This window comes from Pyxicephalus adspersus, chromosome 1 (genome assembly GCF_032062135.1).
Source record: "Pyxicephalus adspersus chromosome 1, UCB_Pads_2.0, whole genome shotgun sequence".
In the NCBI taxonomy this organism is placed as follows: domain Eukaryota; kingdom Metazoa; phylum Chordata; class Amphibia; order Anura; family Pyxicephalidae; genus Pyxicephalus; species Pyxicephalus adspersus.
This window is the reverse complement of record NC_092858.1, coordinates 171,585,338-171,602,952: the sequence shown is the minus strand read 5'-3', so window position 1 is coordinate 171,602,952 and position 17,615 is coordinate 171,585,338. Positions and strand designations below refer to the sequence as shown.

The 17,615-nt window shown below is 40.9% G+C and overlaps 1 protein-coding gene across 1 annotated transcript in view; it reads right to left on the bottom strand.

Moving 5' to 3' along the window:
- ARHGAP31 (Rho GTPase activating protein 31) overlaps positions 1–15,885 on the bottom strand; it is a 98,634-nt gene extending 82,749 nt beyond the window's left edge. The window contains exon 1 of the mRNA XM_072398403.1: positions 15,267–15,885. Coding sequence (XP_072254504.1) covers positions 15,267–15,357 — 91 coding nt within the window. The 5' untranslated portion in view covers positions 15,358–15,885. The remainder of the gene's footprint in view (positions 1–15,266) is intronic.
- Positions 15,886–17,615: the final 1,730 nt, after the last annotated feature.

Sequence of the window (17,615 nt, the reverse complement as noted above, 5' to 3'; positions counted from 1 at the left end):
AGGCTGCATTCTCTGTGATGTCACTGGTCTCTAGTGATTGGATAGGCTGCATTCTCTGTGATGTCACTGGTCTCAAGTGATTGGATAGGCTGCATTCTCAGTGATATCACCCGTCTCCAATGACTGGATAGGCTGCATTCTCAGTGATGTCACTGGTCTCCAATGATTGGATAGGCTTCCTTCTCAGTGATGTCACTGGTCTCTAGTCAATGATCAGGCTTCATTCCCTAAGTCTATAAAATTAATATATGCTACATTCTCTCAGATATTATCTGCCCTTAGGATGGCAATGAATAATTCACAAGCCTTGCCTCACCCCCTCTGCTCTCACAGTGAGCTGTCCTATACATCTGTTTCCTTCTTAGTCTGTTTCCTTGAATTACATCCTTGATGGAGCCTTTACTCAGCACCCCGGCTCTGATCCGCCTGCGTTGCCCCTCCATGGGGCTTTAGCTTTGATGTCTGCGAGGACTCGCATAGCCCAGCACTGTGCTGACTGCACTCCCTGATTACCCTTTTCCTCCCCAATTCTTCATAAATGAAAGCTTCTTTATTTTATTAAGGGACATGTAGGCGCTGCCCCAGCTGTCCAAATCCTGATGTTTACACCAATAAAAAAGAGCTTCAATATTGTAATTGTAATGAAATGGAATCTGAAGCTCTAAAGGGCAAAGAAATATCATTTACAGCCCAGGTTTTCATGGTCTAATAGAACAAACAGTGACGTCACTAAAACCTGGGCTGGGTATTGCTTCTTGTCGGCCCTTTGGGGGCTGATTCCAACAGGAAGGGGGCAGAAGAACAGAGAAAAATGGCCTGCAAAAGTCAACATGACAAAAAAAACACACACCCCTCATGATGGGCTAATAAAGGATTTTACTGCATTGCATTATCACTTGCTTCAGTTCTGGAAATACTAATGCAGTCCTTGCAAGCAATTTCCAAGTCTGAGTGCTAAGTGGGGAGGTTGTATCCTGATCACATGACCAGCCGCAAGTGTTACATTGTAGCTATAGTATAGGCCCAGCATTACATTGTAACTTTTGTGTGTGAATGTGAAAATCTCAGTAATGATGAAGGAAACCTTCATGAAGAACCTCTATCATAGAAGCTAGACATGCAGATACTTGGGTTTGACCTTTTAAAGATTTCCAGAACTATCATGGGTGAACCTGGGCGATCCAGCAATCCTGGAACAGACTTCTTAAAAATAATTTGCTATTATTTGGTAAATGTTTTCAAACCTATTCCCCCACCTACTAGATTATTCCCCCACCTACTAAATTGTAAGCTCTTCGGGGCAGGGTCCTCTCCTCCTGTATCACTGTCTGTATTAGTCTGTCATTTTCCATCCCTATTTAATGTACAGCGCTGTGTAATATGTTGGCGCTATATAAATCCTGTTTAATAATAATAATAATAATAACCTGGACCAGATCCATTCCTGGGAGTACCCAAGTTTTCCCATAATAGTCTTTCTTTTCCAGTCTTGGAGAGCTTTAGTAAAGCAGGATCCTTGTTTCAAGAAGCATCTACTAATTGTGCTACTGGTTTAATGGAGGGTATTCAGATTATTTAAAGCTAAACTCCAGGTAGATGTAAAATACACAAATGAATGCAGTTCTATGACTTGGTATGAGCCTATTAAAGTCTCTGTATTGCAGAGCTGAAATAGAAGGGGAGAAGCAGCACAAAGAGACAATCGGGTGTATCATTGTACAAGGATAATGCTAATAGGAACATAGTGACAAGGAGATGAGCATATCATTCCACTGCTTCTCCTTTTATTCCACCTCTCCATCACTTGCCTGGTTCCCAAATCTGTTTGATTGAAGCAGTACCAAACCCTTGGCTTATAATCAGGTTTTATGTTTGAATATATCTTGAATACCATATTAATAACTTTTACTATATGAATAACTTATTATTATTAATACTACTTTATATATATATGTAATGCATGAATATTTACTCCAAATGTGTTTTGTTTTTTTATGTACAGACCATAATAACTCGTATGCACCCCTGAAGAAGCCAAACTGTGGCGAAACGCGTCGGGAGGTATACAACAATTACGGTCATTCTGTTTTACCATTGTCAGCATATCTTTGTATAGAACAAAATATCCCAACTCTGTGAAGGATAACAGAGCTAGGGATATGACATCGAAATATATTGAATAATTATGCATGAATCTGAAGTATATCAATACATAATTAACTTTTTACAATCTTGAGCTTCAAACTTCTTTCTTTCCTCTCCAAAACACTTCAGTATTTATAACCGTTAGGAGAGTGTCTCTCATTTATTATCCTTGGGAAAGAGAAGCATCATCTACTATACTAGTTTTTGCTATGTATGAAATATTATAAAATGACTTTTCCTTTAATTTTTCTGGTAAAAAATAATTAATCCAAAAAACCAAAAATGTAGAAGCAATATTCAGCTTTATAAAAGATTTTATTTTTCTGTTTTCACAATATTCTCCACCCATCTCTTACAAAACTCAGATTACGAGTTTTCCATATGTAGAGAATGACATCATGTGTAAATGGAGGAAAATATCACAGTCAATCTGGGGTGTGACTCTGTGCAAAGCCCACGAAAACCGTCCAACTCCTTCCTGCCAAAATTCTTCCTCGCAGAGGCCAAACAATAAAAACTGCGTGATGCGAATTTCCCCAGTGCCCCATCGCTACTACTGTCTCCCCTCTGTTCCTTATCGAGCCCATCGATCCTGGCACGGGAAATTTTTATTAGTTCTTAATCATTATCTTAATCGTTCCCAGATGCAAGAATGGCCGATGTGACGCAATTCTGCTCTGCGATTGTCAGGCCACTCCGTGCTGAGTCAGCATAACTGCTAAAACATCTGGGACCAATAGAATGGGACTTTTTTTTTATTTTTATTTATTTTTTTGGATACGGTTAGATTTCCGGCACTGTATCCACGCCAGAAAAATATCCTTTGGATACAGCTGCGTGCAAAAGGTTTTCTTGTTTTTTCAAAATGAAAAGGTACTGCAATCTCTGCAGGGGATATAAAGCAAAGCCTTGCCCCAAATAACGCCCCCCAGGTAAACTGAAAGTCAAGGACCCATCTTTATTTAAGTTGTACGACTTGACTATACAACCACCCTATGCTGGCACCCCTTTCCATAAACTGAGAATAGCTCAATCAGCTTGCCCGCTGGACCGTCCTGGTAGGCTGCTTCTTTTTCATGCCACTGGACCCGATTCCACCACCAACTATTGGCAATAGCTTGTCCAGCCTTTGGTAAACTTAGAGCACCAGGGCAACTATGTGCAAATTTTTGGGTTGGTGCCATGCCCCCCAGTAAATAAGCTCCATTTTGCATTGGAATTCTTATACCCCAGTCCGTACCTAAATAAGCTTTTGTGCCTCCCCCGTGGTCTACAGTACAAGCTGGAATGTATGCACCCCATCATGCTTTACCTAAATAGGTTGTGTGCCCAACTCTCATACTAGAATCACAATCAGAATTCTTCAATTCTCACGCGTACCTACATAGGCTTATGCCCCTTACCCCAGTCCTGCACCTCTCTAAATAGGCTCATGCCCCTTACCCCACCCCCATAGCTACCCAAATAGGCTCATGCCCCTTACCCCAACCCCACAGCTACCTAAATAGGCTCATGCCCCTCAGCCAAGCCCTGCACCTCCCTAAATAAGCTCATGATCCCTACCCCAGTCCAGCACCTCTCTAAACAGGCTCATGCCCCTTACCGCAGCCTTGCACCTCCCCAAATAGGCTCATGCACCTTACCCCACCTCCATAGCTACCCAAATAGGCTCATGTTCCCTATCCCACACCCATAGCGACCCAAATAGGGTCATGCCCCTTACGTCACCTCTGCACCTCCCTAAATAAGCTCAAAACCCTTACCCCACCCCCATAGCTACCCTTAGGCCTCATGCTTCTTACCCCAGCCATGCATCTCCCTTAATACCTAAACAGGCTAATGCCCCTTACCCCAGCCATGCACCTCCCGAAATATACTCATGCCCCTTACATCATGCCCATTTCCAGTTGGAAACCAATTAAAGTGCATACAAACCCTAATAATGAACTTCTCCTATCTGCCCCATTTTGGTCTGTTATATAAACCACAGAAAGTATTTTGTTAAATCTGCTTTATAGGAGCATCCATATGTGAAACCATCAGAGCTGTCCTGTGCTCCTTGCAAAGCTACACACATTCTTAGTCCACTGTTGCCCAAAATGAACAGTCATAATCGTCTTGGACAAATTCCAGCATTGGTTCTCCGGCATCATTCATCAATCTGCCCTGGAGGGTCAATGACAGGCATGCACCGCAGGGAGTCACTTATCCTCCCCCCTCCCTGGAATCTTACATGTGTACAGGACTGCTTAGCCCTCCCTGCTCTTATCTAAGATTACAAGTCAATTAGTAATGGATAGAAAGAGAGTTGGAGTGCTTGAATGGTTAAGTGAAAAAAATCTGAGCAGGGCTGACACCACTCAGTCCATAGAAATGCTATGTGTTGTCAATGGACATAACCTAGAATCTGCATTTCTGGCAGATCAATGAGTATTTTTCTCTATTTGGAGGGAATCTTTATACAGACGTGCCACAAGTGTATTTAGCCTTGGCATAAGCTATAAACATGCCCAACCTTTCAACTTTGATACATGCAAGATTGTAAGCTCTTCGGGGCAGGGTCCTTTCCTCCTCCTGTGTCACTATTCGTCTGTCATTTGCAACCCCTATTTAATGTACAGCACTGCATATTATGTTGGCACTATATAAATCCAGTTTAATAATAATAATACATACATAAAGCAGCCAAAGCCTCCAGAGATGGCCATTATTGGCTGTTAGCAGATTGCAACTTCAAAGTGTTTCCACAGAACCCCACCTATTCCTCTGTGTGATCCATTCTACTACAACAAATCGGAAGCTGGTATACTGACATACGCCATGGTAATACTGGAAATGACTGTCAGGAAATAATACTTCATCCTATTTCTTTGAATGCATTTGGCTTGAAATGACCACAGCTGTCAGAGAGAAATCCAGAACTTTGGTACTGCCTTTAAGAGCAGTTCCAATGATAAGTGTTGGTGGGGGAGTACAATATTGTAAGTGGATAATATTATGCACCGTATTGATGGGAATTATTTAGAACAGTTTGATTTTTTAAAGTTGCTTCCATATAAAGTAATTTGCAAACTCAAGTAGGCAGCCCAGGAATCCTGATTTCAATTGCTGGATCCCCAGCTAAGCAGCTCCTACATTTTATTCGTGACACTATTCTTTTAGGTTTAATAGGAATGTTCCGTGTAGCTCAGACTCTTACAGGTTCTCTTTAAGCATTCTCTTACTGTGTGCAGTATATTTATTTCACAGTAAGCTCAGCTACAGCTATGCCATTCATTCTCTCCTATCCGCTATATATCCACATACACAGTGAGTGTTGTCTGTGCCCTTCACACAAGGGCTGTCTGTGTCCAGTATGAAAACACAGCAGTGTGTGAGCCCCATCCATGTCTGGGGAGAAGGAGGCCGAGCTACAAAACCCACCCCAGCCTGGTCCTCTGAACTCCCCGCTAGCACACATTTCACACTTAGGAGTTTTGTGTTTACAATTTTCTCATGACGTTTGTGCATTTGCTTGATTCTCAATTTGAAGTTTTACAAGGACATGGGCATTTTTTTGCTCTTTAGGCTTTTATTATATATATGTGTGAAAATGTAAGTATACCCCATGAAAATTAAGTCTTTTGTCAACAAAAGGCAAATATTAGTTCGTCATTCAAACAGTGGCAATAGAAAAAAGGGAATATAAAGGAGACATACATAGATATAAAATATACAACAATAAAAAGCAAAGTAAAAAGCATACAAAACAAAATATTAATAAAAGTAAAGTAAAGCTACATGGATACATTAGATGATTGTTGCAATAGAAAAACAGTTGTGCTCATTTTGGACAAAAATCAGAAATGTGTACAGCAGTACCCCAACATCATTTATCAACTTTCCCTGGTGGATTGATGAACAAGTGATCAGGAATGACTGTTGTGCATTCCAATGGAGGAGATTACAACAGGGTGCTGTTTGTCCTCCCCTTCTGTCCCGATACAATAGAATGGAGCTGTGTGTACAAAGCTCATTCATTCACTAGAAATGATTATCAATCTGATATCTGTACAGGGCTTTGACCCATAAGCTGGTATTGACCCCTAGAAATCACTTCTTGTAGGCATTTTGCATATCTTCCCATCATTCTCTTGCATTAGCTACATGAAACTCCTTCATTTACAAGCTATATGTGGGTTTTGTTGCAATAACTTATTGTTTCAAATCTCTTACCAGCATTTCTTTGGGATTTAAGTCATGACACCTGATCAATCAATCCTTGATTTCTTTAGCCATTCCTTTGCTAACATGCTTTGGATCATGAACATATTATTTCTGATCAAATATTCTCATTCAGCATGACTGCATGCTGCCAAGACCCAAAAGCAACCCCAACTTATAACAATTCACCGCCGTGCTTCACAGTTGGTATTCTGTTCCTTCCTTTGTCTTTTCGTTTTGCTCCAAACATGTGGCCAGACAACTCTTGATTCATCAATCCTCATAGATTCACACATCCTGATCTTTGCTGATTGCATAGCAAACTAATGTTCTATTTGGGCAGCAAATGATTTTTCCTGGTGCACATCTCATACACGTTCATGTTGGGCAATCTGATTGTACATCAATGCACTTTGACACCAATTTCTAATTGAGTCATGGGCCTCCATAGACTTCTTTCTGGGGGCCTTAGAGAGCTTATTTGGTCGTGCCACAATCACACAACACACATCATGCACATGGGACCCGCTATATCGGATGATTATATAAGATCGGTTCTTTCAGCCAATCAGGTTCGTTTCATTCTGATCTGATAACAATTTTTTTAGAAGTGATGGTCAATGTACAGATACAACTGCCATTTTCATGTAGCAAATCTGCATTTTCACTGAAAACATTTCATTTTACACGTCATTTATTGAAGCACATTCACTTTTATCTCTTTACACACAGTGAAGATCTAATGCTAGCGAGTCAACAATTCCCATGGGGTGTACTAACTTTTTCACACGCCTCTATATATTTTTTATTCTATCTGCAGTCGGCTTTCAAAAAATCCTCCTCCACAAAGGAAATGCAGCTTCCTTGGAACCCTGGCAAAACTGGGCCGAGCCTATGCACTGATGGTATACAGATGGCTCCCATTAATCCCATTATCTGCTCCTGTGATTGCTTCTTGGTTTTTTTTTTTTCTGTCCGGGTTTTTATCAGCAATCACATGATTGTAGTAACCCAGTATGGGGCTCAGGATGTTATTGCAATGGCTGGTTTCTGTATCTACACAATACAGGCATGTAAGAATCTGCAGTGAAAGTTGCTAAAACCTTCACAAATTATATCACTGACCTGAAAAAGAAAGTGTAGAAGGAAATGCATGGAATATAATGACGGGAGTGGGAATTTTTAATTTTGATTTGCATTCTGAGTCCTTTGTCTTTAGGTGTTTGTGACCTTTTTAACATGAGGAAACCCTTAAAATGCCTTTGGGATCTTCAAGGAACTTCTTCTATAAGAAGAAGAATTCATCTTACATTGCTGGCCATAGGGATAGAATGTCACCCTTAAAGATAACCAAAAACATCATTGTTGTCACTTAAACTGACCTGACAAGCTACGCATTGCTCAAGGAACCCCTAGGAACTTTTGGGGGATCTGCGAAACCGTGGTTGAGAAACATATTGACAATCTACTAGATTGTAAGCTCTTCAGGGCAGAGTCCTCTCCTCCTCCTGTATCACTGTCTGTATTCGTCTGGTATTTGCAACCCCTATTTAATGTACAGCGCTGCGTATTATGTTGGCGCTATATAAATCCTGTTTAATATTAATAATATTAATGTATTGAAAAACAGATTGAAACTTGACCTGGCTGACATGGCTGACCCAAGGACCCCCAAACTGACCCCCGATCTCAGGGAACAGCAAATAGACATGTAAACAGCTGTCACACATTCACAACTTGTCAATGCAAATTATTAAAATACCCTACAAGAATAGAAAATGTCAATTACAAGGCAGAAGCTGGGTGGATCTGCAGAGTTATAGATGCAATCGATATACCGTTGTTGTTTTTCTCCAATAAACTAGTAAATTTTGGGAAAGTGACAATTTTTTAAAGAATTTGTAATAGATAATAGATGATAAAATTAATGTCCCCAAGTTTGTGATTTTGGGCAGCACTCTGCCTATAGAGAAGCAATTGACATCCTTGGGCTTGTTGACATAAAGGATCGATTCACGATTTTGTTTCCAATTCAAGTGTTTTATTGCATTGCATTTTGCAACGTGTGTTTTTCTAAACTAAACTTGCAAATTGAAAAATTCCAAGGAGGCAAGTTCTTTATTGCAGAAGGAACAGGTGAGGTCTCTTCTGAAATTAAATAAATGAACCTGCCTGTTTGCAATTTTGTAATTAAACGTATTGTCCCATTGTAGGCGCTGAAATCCTCACCTGGTTCTCTTCCGGGTTCGGGATCCTCAGCCATCTTGATTGGCCAGATGGAAACGACATAACACACGTGCATGGGAGTTCATTCATTCCCAGCAGCCAAGTATGGCAGGATCCTTCATGTGCTGCTCCATGGACATTGCAGGTAAGTTTGTTTTATTGCAGATTGAACATCACCTATTCCTTCTAAGAATCTGCTGCTTTTTTAATTGGTAATTTTAGTTCCAGTTAATTTAATTTTGATTGGTGTGGAGTTCAAGTTTAAAATACATAAACCGCAAGTTGCATTTTTGTGCCTTTTACAGTATATCTACATAAGGTTCAATGACTCCAAGCTTCAGCTGCTCGGAAATGAACTTCCAGATAAATGGAGCCATTAGCCCGCACGTGTCCCCTATCCATGTGTCTGTGGGATTTGTGATGGCAATGAACCAAGCAGCACACGTTCGCACATCAGTTCTGTCTGGCTGGAGACCAGAGAGCCCACAAGTGGCAGAACAGAGCCATCTTTCTTCTGGCCTCCATGAAGAGGACGAGCCGGGATCTCAGCCATGCTGGGAGGGGCAGGTGGGTAACAGATGGACCCCAGTGAAATTCCTCTCTGCTATGCCTATGCCATGTGGGAATCATTACCCCCTGAGATTCCAGTCTTTATTTCTGAAGCCCACCGTAATCCAGAAGAAAGTGAAGTTACGAGTCACAGGAAATCTGAACGTCCTTAAGTTTCTCGGACGCTGCTCGACCGTAAGATTCTGCGATATTATAACCGTCTGCCTGCTGCCTCCTCGGAGGCACCAGATCAGCGTTAAGTATTGACAGATTAATAGGCATTTACTGCTGGGCAATTTGCCCTGGCTACTTCTTCAGCTGCTGCTGAAATACAGCCGCCAAGTCCTCCACTCCTGGAGTCCTCATTTATAAAAAAGATATTGATCAGATAGTACCAGTCCAGAGATAGGCAACAAAAATGCTGAAAGATACAACATCAGAGGAGATCATGGATAATATGTCCAGACTTCAGGACAGAAGGGAATGCGAGGGCTTATTGGAAATCATTAAATGCATTAAGAGCAGTGATGGACATAACCAACAGTGGGCCCTGTGCTGAAATGACTTGGACCCCCTTTCCTTCACCAATGAACTGACTCGGGCCCCTGTGGGAGGAGGGTCCAGGGTTTTTGTGCAATGGTTGCACCTACCTATGTCTGCCCCCGATTAGAAGGGCAATTAGCTAAGATCTAGAACACAAGGACAAGAAACATGAAAGTTCAGTTTAGTTTACCAAAAAGTTGATGCATGAAACAGATTTCTCAGAGGTGAGCCAGTTGGATAGGTAGTGGTGAGGTTGTGGTACAAATACTGCTTCATCATGCCCCTGGATGAGGGTACATTTAGTGTCTTACCTGCAGCAGTCCATAGACTAAGAATGGGGATGGCAGTGAGCAGTTCATTACTACCCGCTTCAAAATGTGCAATTGCTGAACCCGCAAAGCTGTGTGGATGGCCAAGTTGCCAGCCTCCAGGATCTACATGGGACCCCTTATTCCTGCAGCCTATGCCTGGATTCACACCATAGGTAATGAATTTCATGCACATCAATGAAATATGGATCTAAATAATCTAAAGTGCCACACAACAATGGTCTTAGTGAAAGGGGGGCAAGGTAAGTCTTTGAAAAGTGCAGCACATTAAAGCTCAGGTCAAGGCAACTAATGTTAATGTCTAGTTGAAGTAAATGATCCCCAAAGAGGGTTTATTTAGCTTTGGATTTGAGTCACTCACCTACTTATTATAAACCAAATGGATCAAACTGGGTAAAGAATAAAAGTCTTCGGGCCCTTCAGATCTGTGGGTTGCAGTAATGCACCATACATTCTATAGTACCATTCTTTTCTATTGGCACCCTGACGGAGTAATACATTGCCAGAAACATTCACCTTCATCTTTTGTGCACATTTTGTTAAAGCCCGGCTCATTGCAATCTTAGTTTGAAACTAAAACTCTTCCTCGCTCTATTCAAAAGTAATAAAAACATTAGCAAGAAAAGAGTTGATTCCGAGTGTAGTCCAACAAGCCGTAAGCATCATTTTAAATTAACAATCGATAAGCATTAAATGAAGCCATTAGCAGTAATGTATCCTCATATAAACCAAAGGAAAAAAAAATCAATTAAGTGTACAGAAATGCAGACTGTAAACTAGAAACGTTTGCTTATAATGGAATCTAAATCAGGATACCTAAGAGCTGGGTACACACATAAATATCACTTCTGATCCAAATACATGATTTTAAAGTGAATCTGAAGGGTATAATGCAGCCAATTGATCAGAAGGGAATGATTTTTCAAAGAGTTCCAATAAGAAGTGGATAGACTGGACATTCGGTACAAATCAATAGAAACTACTCAAGAAAAAAAAATGATAAGATTGGAACAAATATTTAATATATGTGCAATGTTGTGAGACTTTCGATTGATCAAGTACCAATTGGAAATCCAATAAAATTGATTGATTTGGAGCAAACTTATCAGTAGATCTGCTTTGTGTACTGGGCCATAGACAGTCCAGATTATGTAAACTAACGTTCTTAACTTCTTTTACCCCAGAGGAACCCTTAAAATGTTTTACCCCAGCGGAACCTACCTTATAAAGTGTTAGAGGTGACCACTTACATTGATGGTAATTGAGAGAACCAATTGGCGGTTCATACTTCCACCTTTAAAGACAGCTAAAAGATGATTGGCATAATGGTGCTGGCTCTGCCCAGTGACGTTGCACCCACAACTATGCTGGCACCATCCAATGAAAGGTCAATCAGCAAGCCTTGCAAACTCAGTAAGAACCCCAGGGGAAGCCCAGCTGAGAAAGGCTGATGTAAGCAGATTCTTCCAGCTACTGCTAGCAAGCAATAAGCTAAAAGTTTGCAGTGCCGCCCTTCATAGGCCACCTTTATCCCATAACCAACAAAAGACTAAAATAAGAATAAACATACAAAAGCCAAAAGTACAAAACCATTGATACAGTTAAACAGCCAGGCTTCAAAGATTTTAAAAGGTCTTCAGCATTTACAGCCTACATATTGCTCTCTTTAATGTTCATTATTGCACAAAAGGCGGCACCATTCAATGCGCACGGCACCCCAAGGCACCTTCAGAAGTTCAATGTCAACTTTTGTTTTGTATTAAACACTTAGAAATCAGATATGAACCATTTTTTGGACAGTAGAACATTATTATGAATTGTGGTGCCTGCATTGGGCATTGCCATGTGCGTTGGCAACCCATATCTGTTATGGGTTGCCAATGCACATGGCAATGCCCAATGCATTTTTATGCTATAAATCTGAGATTTATAGCATAACACACAGATAGCATCTAAATAATTCAGTTTTCTTCTATCTCTCCTACATGGACATGAACATGCATGCTCCCCCCAATAAAAAGATCTTTTGCCTACTCACATCAGTGGGCACCAGAAAATCAATACAATTTCTCAATTTGATGAAACACGTTCCCATGCCTTGGACACATAACACACACATATGCCATAACCTTGCTTCCTATTTTACATCACATAATTATTCTTCGACCAAAGCCATGATCTGAGTTGTACATACACTGTAATTATAAATCCCAAACATTCGCCAGGCTTGTAATTACCATTATTACCATCTCTGAATATAAGTCTGCAGGGGGAATGAGGAGGCGATAGAACATATACAGAGTGTCAACACACCCAGCCTTCTTTTAGCTGGATCTATGTAAATGTTATATAATTTGGGTCTCCAGAAGACAATGAAGACTGAGACAGCGTAGCCATCATATTGAAAGGACAATGAAAAGACCAAAGATTTGTATTCATGGGTATCAATGGGACATTCCATTGGGAGTCAACATTTTAGTGTTTGATTTACATTCACAGCAGTCAACTTCATCAACAAGTGAGACTGAAACTTCCCACCTGGAAAAAAACAAGCCCACCATTTTCATCAGACAACCTATAGTTTGTGAAATAAGACATTGTGGGGGAATAGTCCATCAAGTTGGCATCAAAAATCAGGAACCTACTTCTAACTTGTGCTTCATGCAACTGCATTCAAATATCCAATGCCATATGCCAACTTAACCGGTACTTATGGATGTGTCCAGTGTAGGACTGGTTGCCCAAACTTGACGCCAGAGTTTTTAACCATAGGTACGTGTTACATAGCTACCTGTAGTTAGCTACATCCCCATTTAGGCATGCAATCACCAACTGGCAGAGGAACATCTTCCAGCATCAATTCTTCGTTGGCTCCAAAATGTTGTGTCCAGATAATAAAGGCCACAAGGAAGCTGATACTGGAAGATGTGGCCATGCCCACCAATCGCTCTAGCGTACATTTTCTATAGCCCGCTGTCCTTACCTGAAAAAAGGCCAGATTAAGGACCGCACCAGTCCTCTTTTTTTACCCTAATACTTCAAGTAGCCCTGAGCCAAGTGGGCAGCAGAAATGGAAAATAGACATCTAGAAAGGAGTGTGATTTATTTGACCTGGTGATCGGTGAAGACTTTGGTTAGGCAAAGTTGAACTGGTGGCATTGGGAGTTCTTCTTCACTACCTTCTCAAACTCAACCTATAGTTGGGTAGCCCTGTTGGCCAAAATAAATCTGCCGAGATTCTCCAATTTGGAAATCAGTTTTTCTTTTTAGGTGTCCATGTGAATATTTTGTACTTAAACTTACTTTTATCATCTACACGATAGCTCATGAACACAGCTGGTAACTCCAAGAAAGAGTGGACTCAGCATAGATCCATTGGAATGGAATAGATCCGGGTAGACATCTGTCTACTGTAGGGGACCCAGCAGGGCTTTATTTCCTGGTCATGTGATACGAAGCAGGTCAACACTCGGGCTCCAGCCTCAGTCTTTATTGGATAAGCCTACTAGTTCACATGAGCAGAAATCAAGGTGTAACAGTATTATATGATCACAGCATACAGGTAAGTATATGCTTATTCTAATGGATGTGCACATCTTTTCTAAAGTCTCCATTGGTATTCAAAGCCAACCCTAAATAGTAGGAATTATCCAGACACACCTGTAAGACATGACCAAGGCCATGTTTGACATTGGCGTAAATGTTGTAATGAATGAATGGATCAAGCTGTCTCTCCTTTGCACTGCATTGCTATTCAACTAAGTCAACCTCTCCCACTGTATCTATTTTCTTCCTATTATGAACTAATATGACAGCAAGAGATCAGCAAGCCCATGCCAACCTATGAAAGGAGCACTAACCCTTGGCAGAGAATTGTGCTATAACCCATTGCAACACCAGTAAAATTACCCATGCAAACCATTGTAATGTCACCCATGCCAATGGAACCTTTTGGATTTCTCCATTGCACAGTTGAAAGGTTCCATTGCCACATCACAATGCACTTTTTATCATTGGCTTTCCTTACTAAATAAATTGATACCAATGATCCCACAATACTTGTTTGCACAGAAGATGTTGTAGGAATAACTTTTACAGGGCGGACCATGAGGAATGACTAGTATTCCTGTTAACCCTTTGTTGTTGTTACCAGAGACTTCCTGAAGCTCTGCCTGCTGACATCAAGACTGTGAATTAATCTGCAGACAGTCACAGATTATATTGAGATAGGAAAACAATGCCACCAGGGTCCAACCCAACGCCTCCACCTACATCCCGCAGGCATTTTTCTCTGATAGCCTTCACTATATTCCTTGCTGAGCTATGAGAACCTGTCCTGGGACTGTAATATTTTAGGTGAGCATGGGAAGGGTTAATGTCCTAAAACTACCTTAAGAGCTCCATACTTGTGTGGCTAATTCAGTTCAGATGTTCCCTGGCCAGATCAATGTAACAGGATTAACCCTTCCCCTGCTGGAACCCTGGGGGGGATCATTCAGCCAGCTGCCAAACTTCTTTTAGGAAAGTTTCCAAACTCCAGCACTTATTAGGTCTCGAAAGCAACTTCGCTATGTGCCTTGAAATGGCACGAAAAGTCTCAAAAGTCAAGAGTCCTTTCCAAAATAATAACATACGTAAAATATATTTAAAGATATATATACGCATACAAATGACATAAAATATTCAAAACAAACAAAAGCAAAAAGTTTCAAAAAGTTGCTGAAATCTTAAAGTTTTTAACAATCAGATTGCATCATTTGAATTACTGAGAGTGAGAAGATGAAGCATAGTCATCATTTCCTGTACAGTTATTTCCTGCACCCCCGGGATGCAGGAGGTTAATCATACTACTACGAATTTCTACGCCAGATAAGCACGGCAGCGAATTTTCAAAGTTGCCAATATTTTAAAATAGCTTCCAAGGGCATTTTGCTGCTGAAACTGAGAAACGTCCTCCAAAATAACATGTTGGAAGACAGCTATATAATTATCCGCTGCAAATTTACAAGGCTGAAATTTACCCTTTTTTATGTATCAAGCGTTGTCTGTCAACTTAAAAAACAAATGATATAGTCGTAGAGGATGGGAATTGGTTGTCTCATGCTTTAAAGACTTTTATGGATAAGTTTAAGTTGTCTTTTTTTAAGTGATCAAAGTTTTGTGCTAGGTTAAGTTTCGAAGACCAAAAAACCTTTCCAATGACCAAAAACCTTTCCAATGACCAAAACCCAAAGTTAAAAAATGATTAAAAAAAGCAAAAAGTTGACCTACCATCTTGCCCAGAGGACTCCAGGTACTCGGTCAGGTCACATCCAAAGGCTCCCTTCTTCTTGGACTTCGGTTTGGCACCCTTGTTCTTCATGGGTTAGTCCACAAGAGGAGCCCCCCTCCCCTCCTGGTGGAAATAAATGAAATATTGAGAATAGGGCGATGAGGGGGTGACAAAATGCAATCAGAGAGCCAACATTGAGGATATCCCAACAGATCCCAGTTACTCCATGAAAAGCAAGCAGATCCAAGCAGCTCAGCTGTCACTTTGGGGTGGGGAGGAGTGAAGGGAGTGGGAAGCAGACTGGTAGATCCTCACACTGAGATGGGCAGCCTAAAGGAGGCATCTCATCCTTGGGCACCCAGGGTGGCTACAATGTAGGGTGCTGTGGCTGCTGCCGGGCAGGGCTGACCGGTGGGAGTTTGGCATCTGCTCAGCCAGAGGCAGGGCACGGTCTTACGTTCGCTTTGCCACCTAAGCAATGCCAACTAAAAGACGGGGCAGGCCCAGCTAACTTGCCCCTTGTTCCTCCAGCTAAGCCAGCAATCCAAGAGGTGCCATCACCAGTTCCAAAGTCTGCAATGACTTTTTTTGACCTTTTTTTTTTCTTCTTCCTCCTTTTCTTACAAATCACAGGGTTATCCAGCTCAGGAAACGCTGTTAAGGAAATGAGGAAGGGGGGGGTTGTTTTTTGGCAATGTGAGTGAGGGGTGGGGGGAGGTGGTGGTATGACAAGGGGAGGGAAAGAGAGAGAGCAAGAGGAGTTCTGACATGCAGGAGATAACGGGACAACTCAGACTGGGTTGGAGGAAATTCTCTTCTGCCGCACACTGAACGCCTTGTTCTTCTGTCCCGGCGCATGCTGCAACTTCCACACCTTCATCGTTCCCATTAAAGCGCAACTCTGAAAAGAAAAAACTGTAATGTTAGATAGAACTTGGATAGGACAAAATAAAATTTTACCAAAATTGACTTTTTCAATCAAATTTATTGTAGTTACAAATAGAATCAATTTATATTTCATTTTACAGAATAAGTGGAAGAAAACAGATCTTATACAAACATTGGAAAGTTGATACAATCGCATATGTTATATGAAAGACATTTTATCCCGGAGTTATTATATTTAAATATACTGTAAGAATATGCATATTGTGGGATATTTGTCTTAGCTTCAAGAGGGGGAAATAAGATATAATAAATAAGATGGGGAGATAACTATGAATAAATTGGGGTGGGAGGGAAGATGGGATACAACTTTGTGTTTTATGTGTACAATGGTGGCACAATAAAATCACAATTAGTTACCGTCTATGAAGCGTACAACATCAGCGCATTGCTTTAGGATTTGTTCACACGGACGGTTGGAGTGCTTGATAAAACATTAGAGTCCGCTTGTTAAAATTGAAAGAAAGGATTGTTTGTGTTTTTTTGTTTTATTTGTTTCTGGGATGTAGTGCTTCATAGTTGCACTTCAATATTATTAACAACTTTAATATTATTATTATTATTATTATTATTAATTATTTTTAATTAATTATTCTTAATATACAGTGTTTATATAGCACCAACATATTACGCAGCGCTGTACAAAAAAATGGGGGTTGCAAATGACAGATAGACATGTTTCTGCTTTCTTTACCTCTACATTTTATATATATGATCACAATAGAAATAAATGCCTGTAACAATGTTGCATGTCCATTCTCTTGGATGTTTTGCTGTGTCCTCATAAAATGCGCATCAACGAAAGCTGGCAAACACAAAATGTACCAAGATCTGAATGGGCCCCTTAGAAATCTACATTGTACACAAGCATGATGGAACCCAACACATTGCAGGTCCTGGCATCTCACCTCAGTCCATGAATTGAATTCATTTAATGACACGACTGGATTTTGTACAGCGCTGCGTGATATGATAGCGCTATATAAATACTGTATAATACTAATGATGAATGGAGCTATGGTGGGCAGGTCTTCATCTAGGGGCATTCAGGGGCCAAATAAGACTTTGGGTGAACTTTTGGGCTGCCTTCATTCCCTCTGTGCTGAGATGAGAGGATGACATATATAAGGTCATCCAGAGGTGGACATTTCTGAGACATGGTGCACACCTGGGCCAGCCAGATATTTGCCTGGAAACACGCAGGGAGAGGCGGCCGGGTTCATAACTCTGCGGATTCATTTCCCTGCTAACCGGAGAGTTTGGCTGCACAATAGAGGAATGCAAATAAAGAAGAGACAGAGAAATTATCAGCAGCTGTCCTTCCATCTACACACGTGTCACCGGCCCCCATGTGCCAAGATCCAAATGTGGCCCACAGAACCTCCAGTAATAGCAGAAATGAG